This window comes from Ursus arctos, unplaced genomic scaffold, assembly GCF_023065955.2.
Source record: "Ursus arctos isolate Adak ecotype North America unplaced genomic scaffold, UrsArc2.0 scaffold_22, whole genome shotgun sequence".
NCBI lineage: Eukaryota > Metazoa > Chordata > Mammalia > Carnivora > Ursidae > Ursus > Ursus arctos.
In genome coordinates, this window is record NW_026622897.1 from 57,669,434 (window position 1) to 57,687,224 (window position 17,791).

A 17,791-nucleotide genomic window follows, 5' to 3' on the forward strand; every position below is an offset into this window, starting at 1 on the left:
TTAAACAGACAAAACAAAAATAAAAGAAAAACCAAAACAGCCTGAAATCTCAGCATAAGAGATTTTTGTTCTTTATATGGGTGGCAAACCAAGGTTTTTAGGTGTTTCATGATTTTTTTTAAACTTCCTTCAGTTATGAGTATCTGAGAGTGAAATATGTTTTTGGAATATACATATTTAGAGAAGATTAAGCTTTTACCATGTTTATGTTGCTACTCTGAATCAACCTAAAATACCTGTAGAAGTAGCTACTAGTGATTAAGATATTTTTTGGAAAATAACAATTTCAGGACATGGTCACAAATTTGTTTGGTCTTCATGCCATAGACTATAGGGTTGAGGACAGGAGGGACTAACAGGTACATGTTTGATAAGAGGATATGAACGTATGGTGGTATGTGAGCACCAAACCTATGTGTGAAGAAGGAGAAGAAGGCAAGGAGGTAGAACTGTAGGAAGACACAGATGTGGGCGATGCAGGTATTAAAGGCCTTGAACCGTGCCTCCTTCTGGGGCAACTGAAACACAGTGATAAAGATTTGAATGTAAGACAAGGTGATGAAGATTATGTCAAACCCTAAGATACTGAAAGCAACAAAGAGACCATATATCTTGTTGATCCGGACATCTTCAGTGGCCAGCTTCACGATGGCCATGTGCTCACAATAAGTATGGGAGATGACTGTAGTTCGATAGAGTTTAAGACGAAATTTGATGAGCACCAGACACGGGGCTACAAGAATGGCACCCCTGAGTATCACCCCAACTGCAATGTGAGTCAAGAGTTGTTGGGAGAAGAAGGTGGTGTGTCTCAAGGGGTGACAGATGGCCACATAGCGATCTAGGGCCATTGCCAGTAGGATGCCTGTTTCAATTGCCTGGAAGGAGTGAATCAACCACATTTGTAGAAGGCAGGCTACAAAGGAAATCTCTGGCAAATGAAACCAGAAGATGCCTAGCATTTTGGGAAGAATGCAGGTGCTAAGTGCAATGTCTGTGGCCCCCAGCATGGCCAGAAATATGTACATGGGCTTATGGAGGCTGTGCTCATATTTGATTATACCTAAAATAAGGGAATTCCCAATCACAGCCATGAAATACATGACACCAAATGGAATTCCAATCCAACGCTGCACTGACTCCAGCCCGGGAATCCCAGTGAGTGTTAGGAGAGCAGGCGTGAAGACGGAACCATTGGGTATGAGCATGATGATTTGGTCAGTAGAATCAAGTAGTGGTGTGGCTGTTTCATCTTCTATTCCCTGTCAAGACTACATGAATAAAAAGTAAGAGAAATTACTCTACTTTAGCAAAGCATACTTCAGTTAGGTAAATCACATTCTATCCCCTTTATTTATGAAAATTAAAGGTAAGACTACATGCTTTATTTTAGCAAAGCATAGCTCAGTTAGATAAAGGATGGTAACCTTCTCATTCCTTTGTTTATTATTGAAGTATAGGTAACACTGAACATTGTCTAAGCTTAGGTGCACAACATGCTGATTTGGTATAATCATAGATTGCAATGTGAATGCAATTATAATTTAGCTAATACCATCACATCACATAATTCTGTCTCCTTTTTTGTGGTGGAAATAAACTAAGATGTAGTCTCTTAGGAAGTTGATGTTTTTGATGTAATATTATTGTTTTATTTACGATCCTGTACATTAGATTTCTAGGACTTACTGATAAAATATCTCCTGTGTTTTCTCACCCCTCAGCCCCCCCGGTAGCCACAATTGTATCTGTTTTTATGAGTTTGGCTATTTGTTGTTATTGAAATGTGGTTGATACCTGATAATACTTTGGTGTCAGATACACAGCATCGTAGGTCACCAAGTCTATACACACACTGCGCTGTGCTCACTGCTAATGTAGCTACTACGGGTCACCATACAACCTAGTACAAACCGTTGACTCTAATCCCCATGCTGTACTTTTTATCCATGTAATTTATTCATCCCATCATTGCAAGCCTGTGTTTCCCACTCCCCTTCACCAAACTGGCCACCCTCAAACCCCTGCCTCTCTGGCAACCATCAGTTAATTCTCTGTATTTATGGATACCTTTCTGCTGTTTATGTGTTTATGCATTTGCTTCATTTTTTTTTTTAGATTCCGTATAAGTGGAATGCTATGAAGTTCAACTCTTTTAAGATTCCATTTACATATAAGTGATTTCATACATTATTTGCCATTACCTCTTTGACTGTCTCACAGCATAATGTACTCAAAGTTTATTACTATTGTCACAAATAAGAGGAGTTCCTTCTTTCTCGTGTCTCAATAAATTAATAATCAGACAAACGTAGGTAAAAGCTACAACGAGATATCACCTCACTCTTGTTAGAAGACCAGTCATCAGTAAGACAAAAGGCAATAAGTTGTTTTTTTTTGGGGGGGGGGGGATTTTGTAAAAATGAAACAATTGCACTTAGTTGGTAGGAATGCAGCCACTAGGGAAAGCAATATGAGGGTTCAATGAAAAATTTGAAACAATGATCTACATATAATCCAGCAATTCCACTTGTGCGTATATTTCCAAGGACAGGAAAACAGAATATTGGAGAGATATATGCAATCCTGTGTTTATTTCAGCATTATTTACAGTACCTAAGATGTAGAAACAACCTGAGTGCCCACCAGCATATGAATGGATAAAGAAGATGTGGCATCTATATGCAATGGAATATTATCCATCTTATCTTTAATGACTTTAACAACTCCTTTCAAATTTTCTCTTTTCACAAAGTCATTGTAAGAACAACCATGAGGTTCTGCGTTTCTGCATGCCTTAATCATTTTCAATGACAAAACTTAAATGGATCAGATGGTTACTTTCTAGTCTGTGACTAGTGGACCAAACAGATGCTTTTTATCTTATGTTTACTTCTCATTGCCTGTGCCTATTTTGTGACCTGAAAATTGGCATCGAGAAAAAAATTATTTAATACAAAGCATACGCATTTCATGAACTAGACTCCACGTGGGCTGACATACAGCATCCTAGTGCTGGTGGAAATTCTGCTGATCATAATCAGAAGACAAGTTTGGCCAGACTATTTTTACGTTTTGCAGCTCACCAGCTTGACTTCTCAGGATGGTGTCTTCATAGTCTGATCAATCTCCAATAGCTTCAGAATGTTTCCAACCTAATTTGTCAAAGTTTCTATGTTTTTCCAAAACCCATCCATATGTCATGCACATTTTCCAGATTATTCTCTCTACGGATAAGTCAATCCTGACTGTTTGCTTTGGCAGTCCCTGTCAGATCTTGTTCATACTCTGCCCTGCTGTTTTCACGTCTCTTATACTTAATCCCAAGTGCCAATCTGTGTCCTCTGCTCTTCTCTGTCCCCATCAATGACCATCATTACCTCCTTAAGCCTGAAAAGCATTGATTCTTAAGTATTTTATATAACATAGATTATCTATGAATTTAGATTATCTCTCACCATGTAAGATTACTTAGAATGCACCTCGTTCTAAGGTGCATTCTAAGGACAACTTGTCAGTGCATTCCTCTTCCTCAAATGTATTCAACTCTCAGAGAGGCTTTCCTTTCTGAGACCCTGTGTCTCCGAACTCTTCTTTTTAGCAAATATACAGTATGTCAAACTAGATCTTCCTCAAATTCTCCTCAAACAACATTGCAATCCAAAAATCAGAAGTTTATATCCTAATGATTTTAATCAATACACAATAATTAAGAATTCACTATGTTCCAAGTATTTTTGAAGTAATTAGAGAATATGTAAAATATATGTATTCTATATTTTTGAAGAATCTAAAATATGCTGAGGACTTAAAAATCAAAACTGATACCCACCATTTATTAAATATGTACTATATCATACACCTTCATAAAATCGTCAGACAATTTAGATTATTTAATCTTATTAACTTAAGATATTGATGTTATTACCCTATATTTTATTAATGAAAAACTAAGACTTTTTGTTGCAATAGATGAATCTGCTTGGATCCAAATTCCATGGCACACAGATGCAGGAAGAAGAAAAAATAGTGCGTATCATCTGAAATTTTAGAATTATACTTCAGTAAGGATATGGAATATATCTCAGTGTGTAACTACATCGGGGGGTTGTAGAAACACATACAGCAAATTTTAATCAGTTTCTGCCTGTTTAAATTCTGATGGAAAAAAATCTCCCATATACCTTCCATATTTTGATCACTTATAATACATACATTAAGTACACATTTAAAATATGCTATGTGTCTAATGTAAAACAACATTTTCAATTCCATACCATCCATATACTGGCTACCACTCTCTGTAATTGGGGTCATAAGTGTGTGCTACTGTCTTTGTCAGGAACATTCATTTGGGAGAACTAACATGGCCACGTGGGTCAGTGTTGTTCTAGAGAATCGTTACAGGATAGTGTGCAAAGTGAAGCTCAGCAGCTGTATATATCATGAGTAATCAGAAAGAGAGCAAGAAAAAAAGAGAAAGAAAGAAAGTAAACACAGGAGCAGACAAATTAAATAGAAAAGCACGCTTTAACCTAGCAGAAGAAAAATCATGTGAATAAAGTAGTTACTTGTCTTCCTGATAGTTTTAGATTTCCAACTTCATGAGCCCTGATATTCTTCTTAAGCAGGTTTTCGCCTTCTCAGCACACCTGGCATTTTTACTTAGATACACTTTGTTCCTGGGGTAATTCTCTACATTGCAAGAGGCTTAGCGGCATCCCTGACTCCTACCCACTAGATGCCAGTGGTTCTTTCTGGTCATGAAAATCAAAAATGTCTCGGGCATTGCCAAATGTCACCTGCTTGTGTGGGGAGGGACATAACATACCTGGTTACTAACCATTGTTCTGGAATTTTACACTGTAGAAGAATAGTCTTTAATTAAAGGAGAATCAATGTTTTTAGCTTTATTCAGAATAGGCAGAATAAATCTGGGTAGCAAAGGGGATCATTCTTCAGCAGATATTGGCCAGATAAAGGAGATGGAAAGACATTCCCTGAGGAAATACTTTGAACAAAATCAAAGAAGCATGAAATGTGCAGTGGGATTGTAAATCAACAAGTACTTTTCACGTATGAATTGTTCCATAAACAGAGATGATGATGGTTGAGGTGAAGGAAAGGGAAGAGTAACGAATGTACGGTTCTAATTTGACGATAATAATTTCAAAAAATTAGGTGGAATAACAAGGATTTTTTTTTTGCCTCTACAAATCTGTTCTGCTAGTAGATTGATAATGGCTTAAAAGGATGAGAGCTGGCATAGGGAGATGAAGTTAGAAGGATACTTGTGGTAGTCCAGATGGGATGGGATGACGCGACCTGGCCACATCGGAAGATTAACAAGGAAGCAATATCTCTGCTGCTTGCTGACTTGATGGTGGGAAATCATGGGAGGGGATGGGAGACTAAGATTTTCTTGGTTGAAAGCAACAACACTGAATGACAAGGATGTTTGAAGCAACTGTGTGTATGGACACAGACACGTACATTTTTAGAAGAGGGAGGAGACAAATCTTAAACCCTTGAAATTCATGGGTAACGAAAACAATCACGAGTGTCATGTTCAGCATCAACCCTGAACCACTCATGTTAGGGACAGCTCTTCTTCTGACTCAGGCTGATTCCCAGAACCTAAACCAATCAAGGGACTTAGGTCTAAATCTACTCTCCCTACAATCTCAGGAAACCTTTCCCTGTACAAAGTCTCTGACATTCAGCCTTGACCTGTGCTTCAAGGCCCCAGCGATGGAGTATCAGAAACAAAGGTTTTGTTTTTTTTTTAATGTTTATTATATACATAATATCCTCTTGTCAGGCCTACTTTAAAATCTATCACCCATTGTGTGATATACTGATTTGGAAACATTCTGGGCAGCAACATGAAACAAAATATTCTTCATGTTTGAAAAATCAGCTACCTAAGACTCTACTACTTGTTTATCATCTTGCCATCTTCTTGGCTGATAAGAGTGTTGTGTTCTCTTTGAAACCAATCCTCCATTTTCCCCACGCTCAGTGCAGATCTAAGGCCCAAAGACTTACCTGGAAGCCACAGAGTGAAAATCTTCTGGTGGTTCCGAGAGTGAAGATGGCTGTTTTGTACTGTAGGAGCCACCTGGGGATTTTTTGCACCAGTCGTTTGTGAGTTTTCAATTCGCCTGGGACAAGGGTGAAAAGGAGGCACAATATTGTTCAAAACCCAGGAGAACTTGTCTCATAGCAGATCTGCATCTAATAAAACCCCAAATCCTTGCGCCCTTGGGGACTGGCAGCCCAAATTAATCGTCCATTCAGAAACATCTAAGAGAAGACACTGTCCCAAGAAAACACAGAGAATCTATGACATTTTTATACAAAATAAAGAGCCAATGAAGGGAAATGAAAACATCTCAAGGTATTCAGAATAATCAGCGCAGACGTGCTGACAAAAAACTAAATAGAATATTTCTTGGTGATGTAGAAATTAAACCCTCATACACCGTTGGTGGGAATACAAGCTGGTATAGCTACTCTGGAAAACAGTATGGAGGTGCCTCAAGACGTTAAAAGTAGAGCTATACTATGACCGAGCAATTGTACTACTAGATATTTACACCAATGACACATTGTAGTGAAATGAGTTACACCTGCACCCCAATGTTCATAGCAGCAATGTCCATATTAGCCACACAGTGGAAGGAGCTGAGACATCCTTCAACAGATGAATGAATAAAGAAGATGTGGTTTATACATACAATTGAATATTACTCAGCCATCAGAAAGGATGAATACCTACCATTTGGATAGATGTGGACGGGACTACAGGGTATTATGCTAAGCGAAATAAGTCAAAGAAAGACAACTATCATCTGGATTCAACATATGTGGAATATAAGAAAGAGTTCAGAGGATCAGAAGGGAATGGAGGGAAAACTGAAGGGGAAGAAATCAGGGAGGAAGACAAACCATGAGAGACTCTTAACTCTGGGAAACAAACTGAGGAGTATGGAAGAGGAGGTCAGTGGGGGTATTCCAGTAAATGGGTGATGGGCATTAAGGAGGGCATGTGATGTGATGAGCACTGGGTGTTATATGCAACTGATGAATTATTGAATATTACATCTGAAACTAATGATGTACTATATGTTGGGAAACTGCATTTAACTTAAAAAAAGAAATTTTCCCATTCATTTAGGATTCTCCTGAAATAATATAATGCATTTTCAGATTTTAGTGCCACTTCCTATATATATATATATATATATATATATATATATATATATATATATATCCCACCCATGAACTATTTATGGCCAGTGTTAACTCAGTTGAAAAAAAAGGGAGGTTTGTGAATTTAAGCTTTGGTATCATGAGGAAAGGAAAAGAGTCTCCATCTGTGTGGTGCAAGAAGAAGTCTAACAAGACCTCATTACATGCATCTGCCTGAGGACATGATGGCCTTACTTAGAGTCACATGGTGTTTGTCCTGTGTGGTTGCATCTGGCATTGTTGAGCAGACATGTTCGCTATGCACTGAAAGACTCTCTGACTCCCATCTTGCCCTTAAACCACCATAAAATTATCTTCATCCTAGAAAATGGCTGCTTGGTGTGCTGGGTTACTTCACAGTGGTTTGGGGACTCGGTTGTGTGTATCTCTTTCCAGCTCTGCTCTCAGTGACATCACCTGGTAGATTGAAATAAATGGCACAAACAGGTAAATCAGTAAAGAACCTGTATCAGAGCGCCACCCACCCAGCAGAGTAGCACCTGATGAACTCAAAATAAAGTAGCGTATTTTCAGAGAAAATGAAAGATTTAGTTTTCAGATAGAATATGAAGCAGGCTGAGGTGAAGTCAGCAGGCTCTGAAATTGGTGCACTACTCTCTCTACAGAGAATTAGAATATGATACACATATTGAATGACTCTCAAGACACCTTGGGAAATGCAAAAAAATCATAATGCCATTGAATGTTGGAGACGAAATAACTCTTAGATACACTTTAGTTAAAAACCATGAGAGCTAAAGGGGAATACGATATTTTAGAAACAATGTGATTCCTTATTAGGTGACAGATACAATTACTTAGAACTCTTATATTAATAGAAATAACTACTTCGGAGTAATGTGATAGGAACTACAGAGTGCATATTTTCAGCAGCGGCTCTTCATTCTATATGTGTTCTAGATAAAAACCAGGAATGAACGTTTAATTTTTATTTTTTTTTTCTTAAAGATTTTTTATTTAAGAGAGAGAGTGAGAGAGAGCATGTGAGGGGAAAGGGTCAGAGGGAGAAGCAGACTCCTTTCTCAACAGGGGGCCCGATGCAGGACTCAATCCTGGGACCCTGGGATCAAAACCTGAGCCAAAGGCAGTCGTTTAACGACCTGAACCACCCAAATGCCCAAAAGTTTAATTTTGAACACAACAGTGTTAGAAGTGAAGTAAAATAGCTTTTACTGGAAGGGTTGATAAGATTTATCAAGTGAACATACACAAGTTTAAAGGAATTAGGGGAATACAAAATAGCAGGACCTGGCCTGCCTATACTATTTGTGGAATTGTCTGATTTAAAATCAGAGTCCTTACCATGCAGAGAGGAGAGGATCATGTGGCCAGAGTCCTGACTGCCAGGTGCAAGAGGAGATTCAGATACATATGTGCAATGACATTGCATCAACAACAACAACAACAAACAGGAAGTTCTCATATACTACAACATAGCTGACCTCGAAGTTTTTATGCTATGTGAAAGGAGCCAGACATAAATGACCTGGTATCATATGATATACTTTCCTGAAATGTCCAGACTAGTCAAATCCATAGAGTCCGTAAGTAGATGCGTGGTTTCCAGAAGCAGGGGACAGGATGAGTGGCTAGCCCTGGTGACGGAAAGGGGAATTTTTACGGGATGACAAAAATGTTATAGAATTAGAGAAGAGACAGTAACACAATTTTTTTTAATATAGTAAAAACCGGTGTTTTGTACATGTTGTGAATTTTACAGAAGTCCATGGACACTTTTCTCCCAAGAAGAAGGATGGAGAGGGACAAATGTTGCAAGTTATTCTGCCCAAATTGAACATTTAGTTAAGGGCTTTCAAAAAGCCAAAAGGGTCAATGCATTATTGCTGCTTTCTCTGAAAGCCAACACCAACAGTGAAAGTCAGTTCCTGCCCTGACGTGTGAAAACTCAGTGTTAGGAAGACCGCTTTCTGCTTTTGAAATCACTCTTGAGAGATAAAGCCCTCGAAAATATTAATTCAATATATGTTTATCAGATTTTAAACACACAAGGAAAAAATGAACACAAACCAGCAAATGATCAAAGGAAACAATAAAGTATTTCAACAAAAGGATACACAAGTAGAAAAAAGCAGCAGTTTTGCACTCTTCATTAATGTTAATTATAAGGAGAATTATACTTCACCCAGCAGAGTGTCAAAGCTCAAAAATCTCAATCATACCAGTGTTTGAGGACTCAGATATATAAGTGCTATTAGTCGTCGTTGGAATTAATGCAATCTCTTTAAAGGATCGTTTTGAAGTTTCTAGAAATCATTAAAATTTACCATCTACAAAATATATTTCTCTTTTTCAGGCAATTCGCCATGCAAGAGTTTTTCTACAATTGTCCTGGCCTATGTGTGGGAAGATAGCGAGTCCCGGTTATCCTCTTGTCCTTGCAATGACCCATTTGTTTTCCTTTTTTTCCCTTTTCAGGTCTCAGATTGGAGCTGGTTTTGATAATTTGAAGGCCGCAGTAATGGGGCCATCTGGACTCTAGACTAGATATTTTAAGCCATATTGACAATTGAGGATGATAGAAAAAATTTCCAGTTTCACATTCTGTCTCCTCAAAGGTTTCCACTCCCACTATTTTGAGGATCGCCATTAGGACTAGTAATTGTTACATATATTTCAAACTTCTCCAGATAAAATTGGAATTAGAGTGGATCACCGTATGCTGGCCTGCTGTCTTTGTACAGCCCACTAGCTGAGAACAGTTTTTACAGATGAACTTTTGAGATCAATGTGGTGATAGGGAAAATCTGACTTTCAGCCCCACTTAAGCAGAATGTTATCCCCCAGAAAAAAAATGAATTCCATTCTTCTACTTTAGACTGAATAATACAAAAACTACGCAATTAAGATTATTATTACTCATACTAAATTTTGATATCATTAAAATTTTTGTGCAAACATGTTTTCTCTCTTGCTATTAAAATACCTATTTACTAGTTTTGAATTGCGTCTTTGCCCACAAAGTCTAAGCTCTGTATTTGTTCCTTTTCATAGAAGGTTGCTGAACCCTGGCTAAAACATTAAGGAATTACTTCTGCTGCCATTTGAGTTTTATTCCTAAAGAAACTATGTTATCTAAGAATGACAACTCCTATTGGCAATTCATTATAGTCATATCATATGTTAATTCTATAATAATATTGACACTGAAAACATTTTCAACAGATGCCCCAAGACATCCCCTAGATTTAGAAATAGTCATCCTCAGCAGTCATTGATGTGTCATTGAGCCTAAACCCATTAAACAAGCCAGAGTATCTCCAATTTATATGACATGCAGTTTATATTAGAGATGCATTGATTTTATGCACACGTATGGATATTTTCCATCATTGTTCATTAAATGGTCTATGAGCTGAAGTTTTCAGGAATGGTCCACAAGCCTTAAGCTCTGAAGTTGTTAATCATAGTTAAAACCCTCCACCTCTTCATTAATTTAATACCCTTGAATGATTAAAAAGCATGAGCCTTATATCCACTGAGAAGATATGCTATCATCTGCCTGAAAGATACACACACACACACACACACACACACACACACACACACACAGATATTTACACATGCACACAAGAACATGTGTTTACCCTCTGGAGAAAACCTCTAATGACACATAATAACTTTTGGAGTAAGATTCTTCTTTCAAGAGTGTCCATAGACACTCTTTTTTTTTTACTTGAAGTTCAGCTGACAAACATGTTACATTATTTCCAGGGGTACAGAAGAGTGATTCAGCAAGTCTATACATTATGGTGAGCTCACAGCAAGTGCAGCCACCATCTGTCACCATACAAAGCTATTAGAATACACTTGACTCTATTCTCTAGGCTGTACTTTTTATTCCCGGGACTTATTCATCCTGCCGCCCTTTACCCAATTTGCCCTTGTGGCCTATTTGATATCATAGTAATCTGTGTCTCTCCAAATTGTATCTTACACTGAAATAAAAAATCTGTGCGGTGACATTAAGCACATTCTCTGGTTCATGCCTCTATCATCTACCTGGCATAGTGTGTCCTTCCTTATGGGACCAATCATTCGTTATTCTTCAGAAACCAGGCTTCCTAACTAAAAACCAAAGATAAGTTAAAATCATGTGATATTAACTCTACTGCCTACTGTTTTCAGCTGGATTTCAATGTTTCCTTCCCTCACTCTCAGGGCATACCACTACAACTCTTGCTTCGTTCCCTCTTTGTTTCTCTAGTCTTCCCTCCCAGAAATACAAGGAAACAAATCCATGAAACTTATGCAATGTGTCCAGTTTACCACTCTGCCACTATTCCCTTGTACAGTATTTAACATATTGTGTTTTGATAACACTTGATGAAATAATAAAGACTAGTGGAGGTAACAGAAAAAGGAAGGGTGTATAAAATGGAGCACTTGATTTTTGCATCTCAAAATTCCCGAATGAATCTGAAGATAAACTGAAATTTTTGTATTATCATCTCACATCAATAAAGGTTTGGGTTTGTTTATATGTTTGTTTGTTTTGACACAACATGCTTAGGAAACATGCCCTCAAAAAAATATTTTAGAGATGAAAATGGTCTAGACACACCAACACCTTGTTTTTATTGAGTGACTGGACACTGTAGAACAATGGGTTTGGGTGCATTGAATTCAATGATAGATGCATATTTGTGAATCCTTCTGGAGAAGAATCCATAAAAGAAGCAGCTGAAAAAGAGAAGAGAAAAGGAAACATCACATCTTCCCTATTTTATTCTTTGTGCTTCTTCCTCTCATTATGCAGTAGCATCCAGAAACCCACTGAGTAACAGTCGTCACGGAGGAGGATGATGTGAAACAATCTAAAATGCAGGCAAATTTCACAAAAGAAATAGAAAACTAAGCCCTCTCATTTAATATTGTTTTTGAAATATTTGATATATTTTGGGGACATTGTTACTATCATATCAAGGGGAAGACTGCAGGTGTTAATCACAGTGGATTTTAGGAACACAGCATCTTTACCACATGAATACGGATCTGCTTGGTCTTGGCACCATAGACAAGTGGATTGAGAAATGGGGGGACCAGCAAGTAGAGGCTAGAAAAAAGGATATGAATATAAGGGGGAACATGAGCACCAAACCTATGTGTGAAGAAGGAGAAGAAGGCAAGGAAGTAGAACTGGAGGAAGACACAGATGTGGGCGATGCAGGTATTGAAAGCTTTCCACCGAGCCTCCTTCTGGGGCAAACGAAAAACTGTGATAAATATCTGTATATAGGACAAAGTGATAAAGGTAATATCGAATATTGCAATAGAGAATGCCACAAACAAGCCATAGATTTTGTTAACCCGCACATTTTCAGCAGCCAGCTTCACGATGGCCATATGCTCACAGTAGCAGTGGGAGATGATGGTTGTATGGTAAAATTGAAACCTACACTTTATTAGTACTAGGCACGGGGCTACTAGAATGGCAGCCCTGAGTGTTATCATAGCCCCTATTTGGGCGACCAGCTGGTGGGAGAAGATAGCACGGTGTCTTAGTGGATAACAGATGGCCACATAACGGTCCAGAGCCATGGCCATGAGGATGCCTGACTCTATGCCCTGAAATGAGTGGATGAGCCACATTTGAAGCAAGCAAGACTCAAAATAAATCTCTGGTACATGAAACCAGAAGATGCCAAGCATTTTGGGCATAATTGTGGTTGCTAGTGCGATATCTGTGACTCCAAGCATGGCTACGAAAATGTACATGGGCTCATGGAGGCTGCGCTCTGATTTGATGATAATCAGAAGCACAGAATTTCCAATCATACCAATGAGATATATGGCACAGAATGGAATCCCGAACCAGCACTGCACAGACTCTAGGCCTGGGATCCCTATTAGTGTGAACACAGAAGGCATGAAGACTGTCATGTTGGAGATGGACATAATGTCTTTAGGTCTCCAGTAGCAATTGAAAGAAATATCTCAGTCACTGGTACTTTCTCTTCCAATCCTATTTTTATCCAAAGTGATCATAGTGAGTCTCTCTGATTTTGGCTGAACTCAGAGATTATATCCCCCATCTCTTTTATATTATTGAAGGAAAAAGATCCATAGAGAAACACCACCATTTTCAGGAAGGACATCCAGAAGCTCTGTAGTGCAACAGAGATTATGGGCATGGCAGGCCACTGCATTAGATCCAGCCAGGTCTCATGGGTACAGGAATAAACTGATGGCCTGTCAGTTATGTCATTCTGGACCTGTGGACAAAATAATTATACTTGTTTATTTTGCTTGGAACGGGTATTTGAGTCACAGTTTGATGAATTTCTCCATATCCCACACTCTGGCTACCCAATTGTACTGTAATTTCCCATTGTCTCTGGGTCTGGAACTGACACTTTGGACCAGCAAATCCTACTCTGACCAGTATTAGAAGAAAACACTGCCTATGATAGAGAAGAGAAAAACAGCTGACATCTAAGAGCATACATACTATATTTAGATATCTTTATCTATCTGTATCATTTGTAGCTCTGTAATATCGGATGTCTTTCAAAAGAAAGTAAAGGAAGAACTTTGGAAAAGATCATCCAAACCAATTCACTTTTGGTGAGAATGGGTCAAAATTGTATGCCATTTTTACATTTCTAGTATGACTGTATTTTATTTATCCCATATTCTAAGAACTGAATTCCTGAAAATTAGTTGTGTGCTTAAAATAGCTGACATTCTGTAAGCACATTTCTGAACCCCTAGAGGGGAAGAATCTCTAGAAGGTTCGGAAGTCCAGAGTGACAAAGTATACAGGTGACAGGACCATGCTGATGACTACAGGGTGTAGGAAAATGAGTAAGTGGGTAATTCATGGAATAGATACTGGGTCTTGGGTTTGAACTGTTCAGAGCTACCATTAGCATGAGATTTGGCCAACTTAGGTTTATTAATTCTCAATGAAATACAGATCATTTGAACACTTAAATCATTTTGTGAGCTCAGTCACAAGAAAGGAATAGAAAGTAAAGCGGTGAAAGGATAGCATCCCCATCAGGAGTCATATGGAGAAGTACAAATACCAGACAGAGAGTGCACTTGGGATAGTAGGAAGATTCAGGAGAGGGCTAGAGAGCAACGAATGAAAATTAATCACCTCAATTGACTGATGACTGAATTTTCTGCAAACTGGGCTCTTAGTCCTTCTATGAGAGTTCTTCTCTCTTAAAGAACATTGCTTTTAAAAATGTCTTATCTGGGGCACCTGGGTGTCTCAGTCAGTTAAGCAGCTGCCTTTGGCACAGGTCATGATCCCAGGGTCCTGGGATCATGCACCATATCAGGCTCCCTGCTCAGCGGGGAGTCTGCTCCTCCCTCTGCCACTCCCCTCCCCACTTATGCTCTCTCTCCTCTCTCAAATAAAAAAATAATCTTTAAAAGATTACAAACCAAAATCATGAAATTCTCAAGTTGTACAATAGAAAAATAGTCGCTATCCTGTAGAAAGGAAGGTTCAGGTATGTCGTTCCTTCCTAGACTCTCCAACACTGTTGCTTTATGTGAGCAAGCTCACGATGACCTAACCATGTACTGACTGTCACCAAATATGCCAGTAGTTCAAGAACAGCCGTGGTTTCTGCAGCTAAAACTCTAGGGAAGCATCATAGTCACAGGGATCATTTGTGAAGAAAGGCTGTATTCCGCCAACATGCATTTAGGATAGACTAGTCATCAGTCAGCTAAGTCCTGGGTTTCCACAGCTTTGCTCTCTGGTGCTTCATTCTACAAATCCATAGGTCACAGATAGTTTCTCACAGTCTTGACTTTTTCCTTCCTCAGCTAATCAGAATTAGAATAGGAATCCTTCAGCAACAATCCCATTGTCTGACTTAAGAGAAAGGAGTTGCCATGGGAGCATTACCTGACATGTATGGACAGTACTGACTGTGGGAAGGCAGGTGGGAGAGGACAGAAGTGATTACAGGGCACGTGAGAAGGCGTGCTTATCATTGGAAATGCTGATAGTGAAACATTAAGGGGTAAACTTCCTCTCTCTTTGTTGTTGGCAAACACTTCTGCTCTTACCAGATAACTGAAGACCATCGACATTCCTCATCGCTCCATCTCTGACTGCTCAGCTGTCATCCACTCTTCCTCCTCCTGAGATTCCCACCTCATTCCCTTGTGTTTGTACTCAAAATGCCCCTTTCTTCTATCTGCTCCTTCTAGAACAGCCCCTTGTAAACGTCATGAATTCTGATCTGTTTGCTCCCGGGGCTATCTGCCAATATGTGGACATCTCTGGGACAGCCTTTCCTGCTTTTCTTCTGTCCCTGCAAAGCAGACTTGCTCTCTCTTCTGTAAATCTCTCTGAGATCACGTAGGTGAGTTCATCTTCCAACAAAACTCAGAGCGAGGTCTGTGATTTGCTAGACACAGCACACATTTATTAAGCTTAAATTGGCCGCCAATTATAATGTTTCCAGGTGAATGTGGAGAAGGAGGAGGTCTGAACATGAGTTTTCCTAGCCACTAGCCCAAGCCACCAGGGACCCACTAGCTCAGAATGAAGCTCTCTTGGGTCCATCCACAGCTAATGTCTCTGAAGTCAATTTAGCAACTTGCAGAGTCACCTTGGTATCTTCATTTCTTTTTCCCCACAGGGTCAATGCAGAGAAATTAATATACTCAAGTTATAATTTTTTAGTTCCTTACAAGTTAAGGAAACTTTTAAGAAGTAATAAAACTTACTTTTGACAATTTTTTTTGTCCTGCTGTCCTCATTGGGGAAAAATCTAAAGAACACTTAAATGTAGGCATGTTCCTATGTCGATGTGTTCTATATAAATAAGTATCTTTGTGACCTTTCTTTCACTGAGACATTTCTGGAAGGAAAATCTGCATCCACAATGGCTCTTTACCACACATTTAACTCATTCTCTTGCAGTATCATTCCATAGATTTTTATCTTATTGAAGCTATTTTTGTGAATTCAGTAATACTCTCAGAATGACCAGTTATGACGGACCTTTCTACATCCTTCTGTACTGAGCTCTGAGCCAATTATTGCACATCTGATGACATTTTTCTCCATCCCTCCCTTTGTGACTTTCTCCCTCTTTTCTTCCACTCTTCCTTCAGAATGCAGGTGTCTTATGCCTCATAGATGTGCAGGAATCATGCCATTTGCTCTTGATGTAAATAAAAAGAAGATATGATAAATGCATTACAAGTTTTAGAAATATGGGGAGAAAAATTGGTATATCTTTTATCATGAGAACAAATGATGAATTCAAAGAAGCCCTTATTCACATGGTACCTTTCTCTTTGACTTGATTCACCTCTTTTCTAGACTTGTATGTTGCTAACCTTAAGAGGTACTTGAGGTAATGTTGACATGCTGGCAAATTCAGGAGGTAAATACTTTCATCAATACTCATTCCATTTCTTTGCTAGTTTTCAGCCTGTTCAAGTTTTCTATTTCTTTCTGTTTCAGTGGTAGTTTATATGTTTCTAGGAATTTATACATTTCTTCTAGGATGTCCAATTTTTTGGCAAATGGTTTTTCATATTTTCATAATATTCTCTTATAATTATTTGTATTTCTGTGGTGTTGGTTGTTGTATCTCCTCTCATGTTCGTGAATATATTTATTTAGGTCCTTTCTCTTTTCTATTTGGTACGTCTGGCTAGAGGTTTACCAATTTTATTAATTTTTTCAAAGAACCAACTCCTGGTTTCATTGATGTGTTCTGTTGTTTTCTTAGTTTCTGTATCATTTATTTATGCTCTAATTTCTATTATCTCCTTCCTTCTGCTGCCTTTAGACTCCATCTCTTGCCCTTTCTCTAGCTCCTTCGGTGTAAGAATAGGTTATTTGGGATTTTTCTGGCTTCTTGGGGATAGGCCTGTATTGCCAAATACTTCCTTCCTATGACCATTTTGCTGCATCCCAAAGGTTTTAGAACATTTTGTTTTCATTTCCTTTTGTTTCCATGTATTTATTATTTTTTTAATTTTTTAAAATAATAATATTTTTTATTATATTATGTTAGTCACTATACAGTACATCCCAAGTTTTTGATGTAAAGTTCCATGATTCATTACTTGCGTATAACACCCAGTGCACCATGCAATACTTGCCCTCCTTACTTCTCATCACCAGCCTATCCCATTCCCCTCCTGAAGCCCTCAGTTTGTTTCTCAGATTTTAAAAAATTTCTTCTTTGATTTTCTGGCTGACTCATTTATTTATTTATTTTTATTATGTTCAGTTAGCCAACAATAGTACATGATTAGTTTTTGATGTAGTGTTCAATGATTCATTAGTTCCATATAACACCCATTGCTCATCACGACACGTGCCCTCCTTAATACCCATCACCTGGTTACCCCATTGCCCTAACCCCCTCCCTTCTGTCACCCTCAGCTTCTCTCCTCTAGTCCAGAGTCTGTCATGGTTTGTCTCCCTCTGTGATTTCTTCCCATTCAGTTTTCCCTCCCTTCCCGTATGGGCTTCCATGCTATTCCTTATGTTCCACATATGAGG

At 38.5% G+C, this 17,791-nt stretch overlaps 2 protein-coding genes across 2 annotated transcripts; both read right to left on the minus strand.

Annotated features, from left to right (window-relative positions):
• Positions 1-251: 251 nt before the first annotated feature.
• Positions 252-1,208, minus strand: LOC113249313 (olfactory receptor 52A5-like). Its single transcript, XM_026490811.2, has one exon. The coding sequence runs from the start codon at positions 1,206-1,208 to the stop codon at positions 252-254; it is 957 nt and encodes a 318-aa protein (XP_026346596.2).
• An 11,044-nt stretch (positions 1,209-12,252) lies between these two features.
• LOC125282488 (olfactory receptor 52A1) lies at positions 12,253-13,191 on the minus strand. Its single transcript, XM_048217358.1, has one exon. It carries the CDS (start codon positions 13,189-13,191, stop codon positions 12,253-12,255), a length of 939 nt encoding a protein of 312 aa, XP_048073315.1.
• Between the last annotated feature and the right edge of the window lie 4,600 nt (positions 13,192-17,791).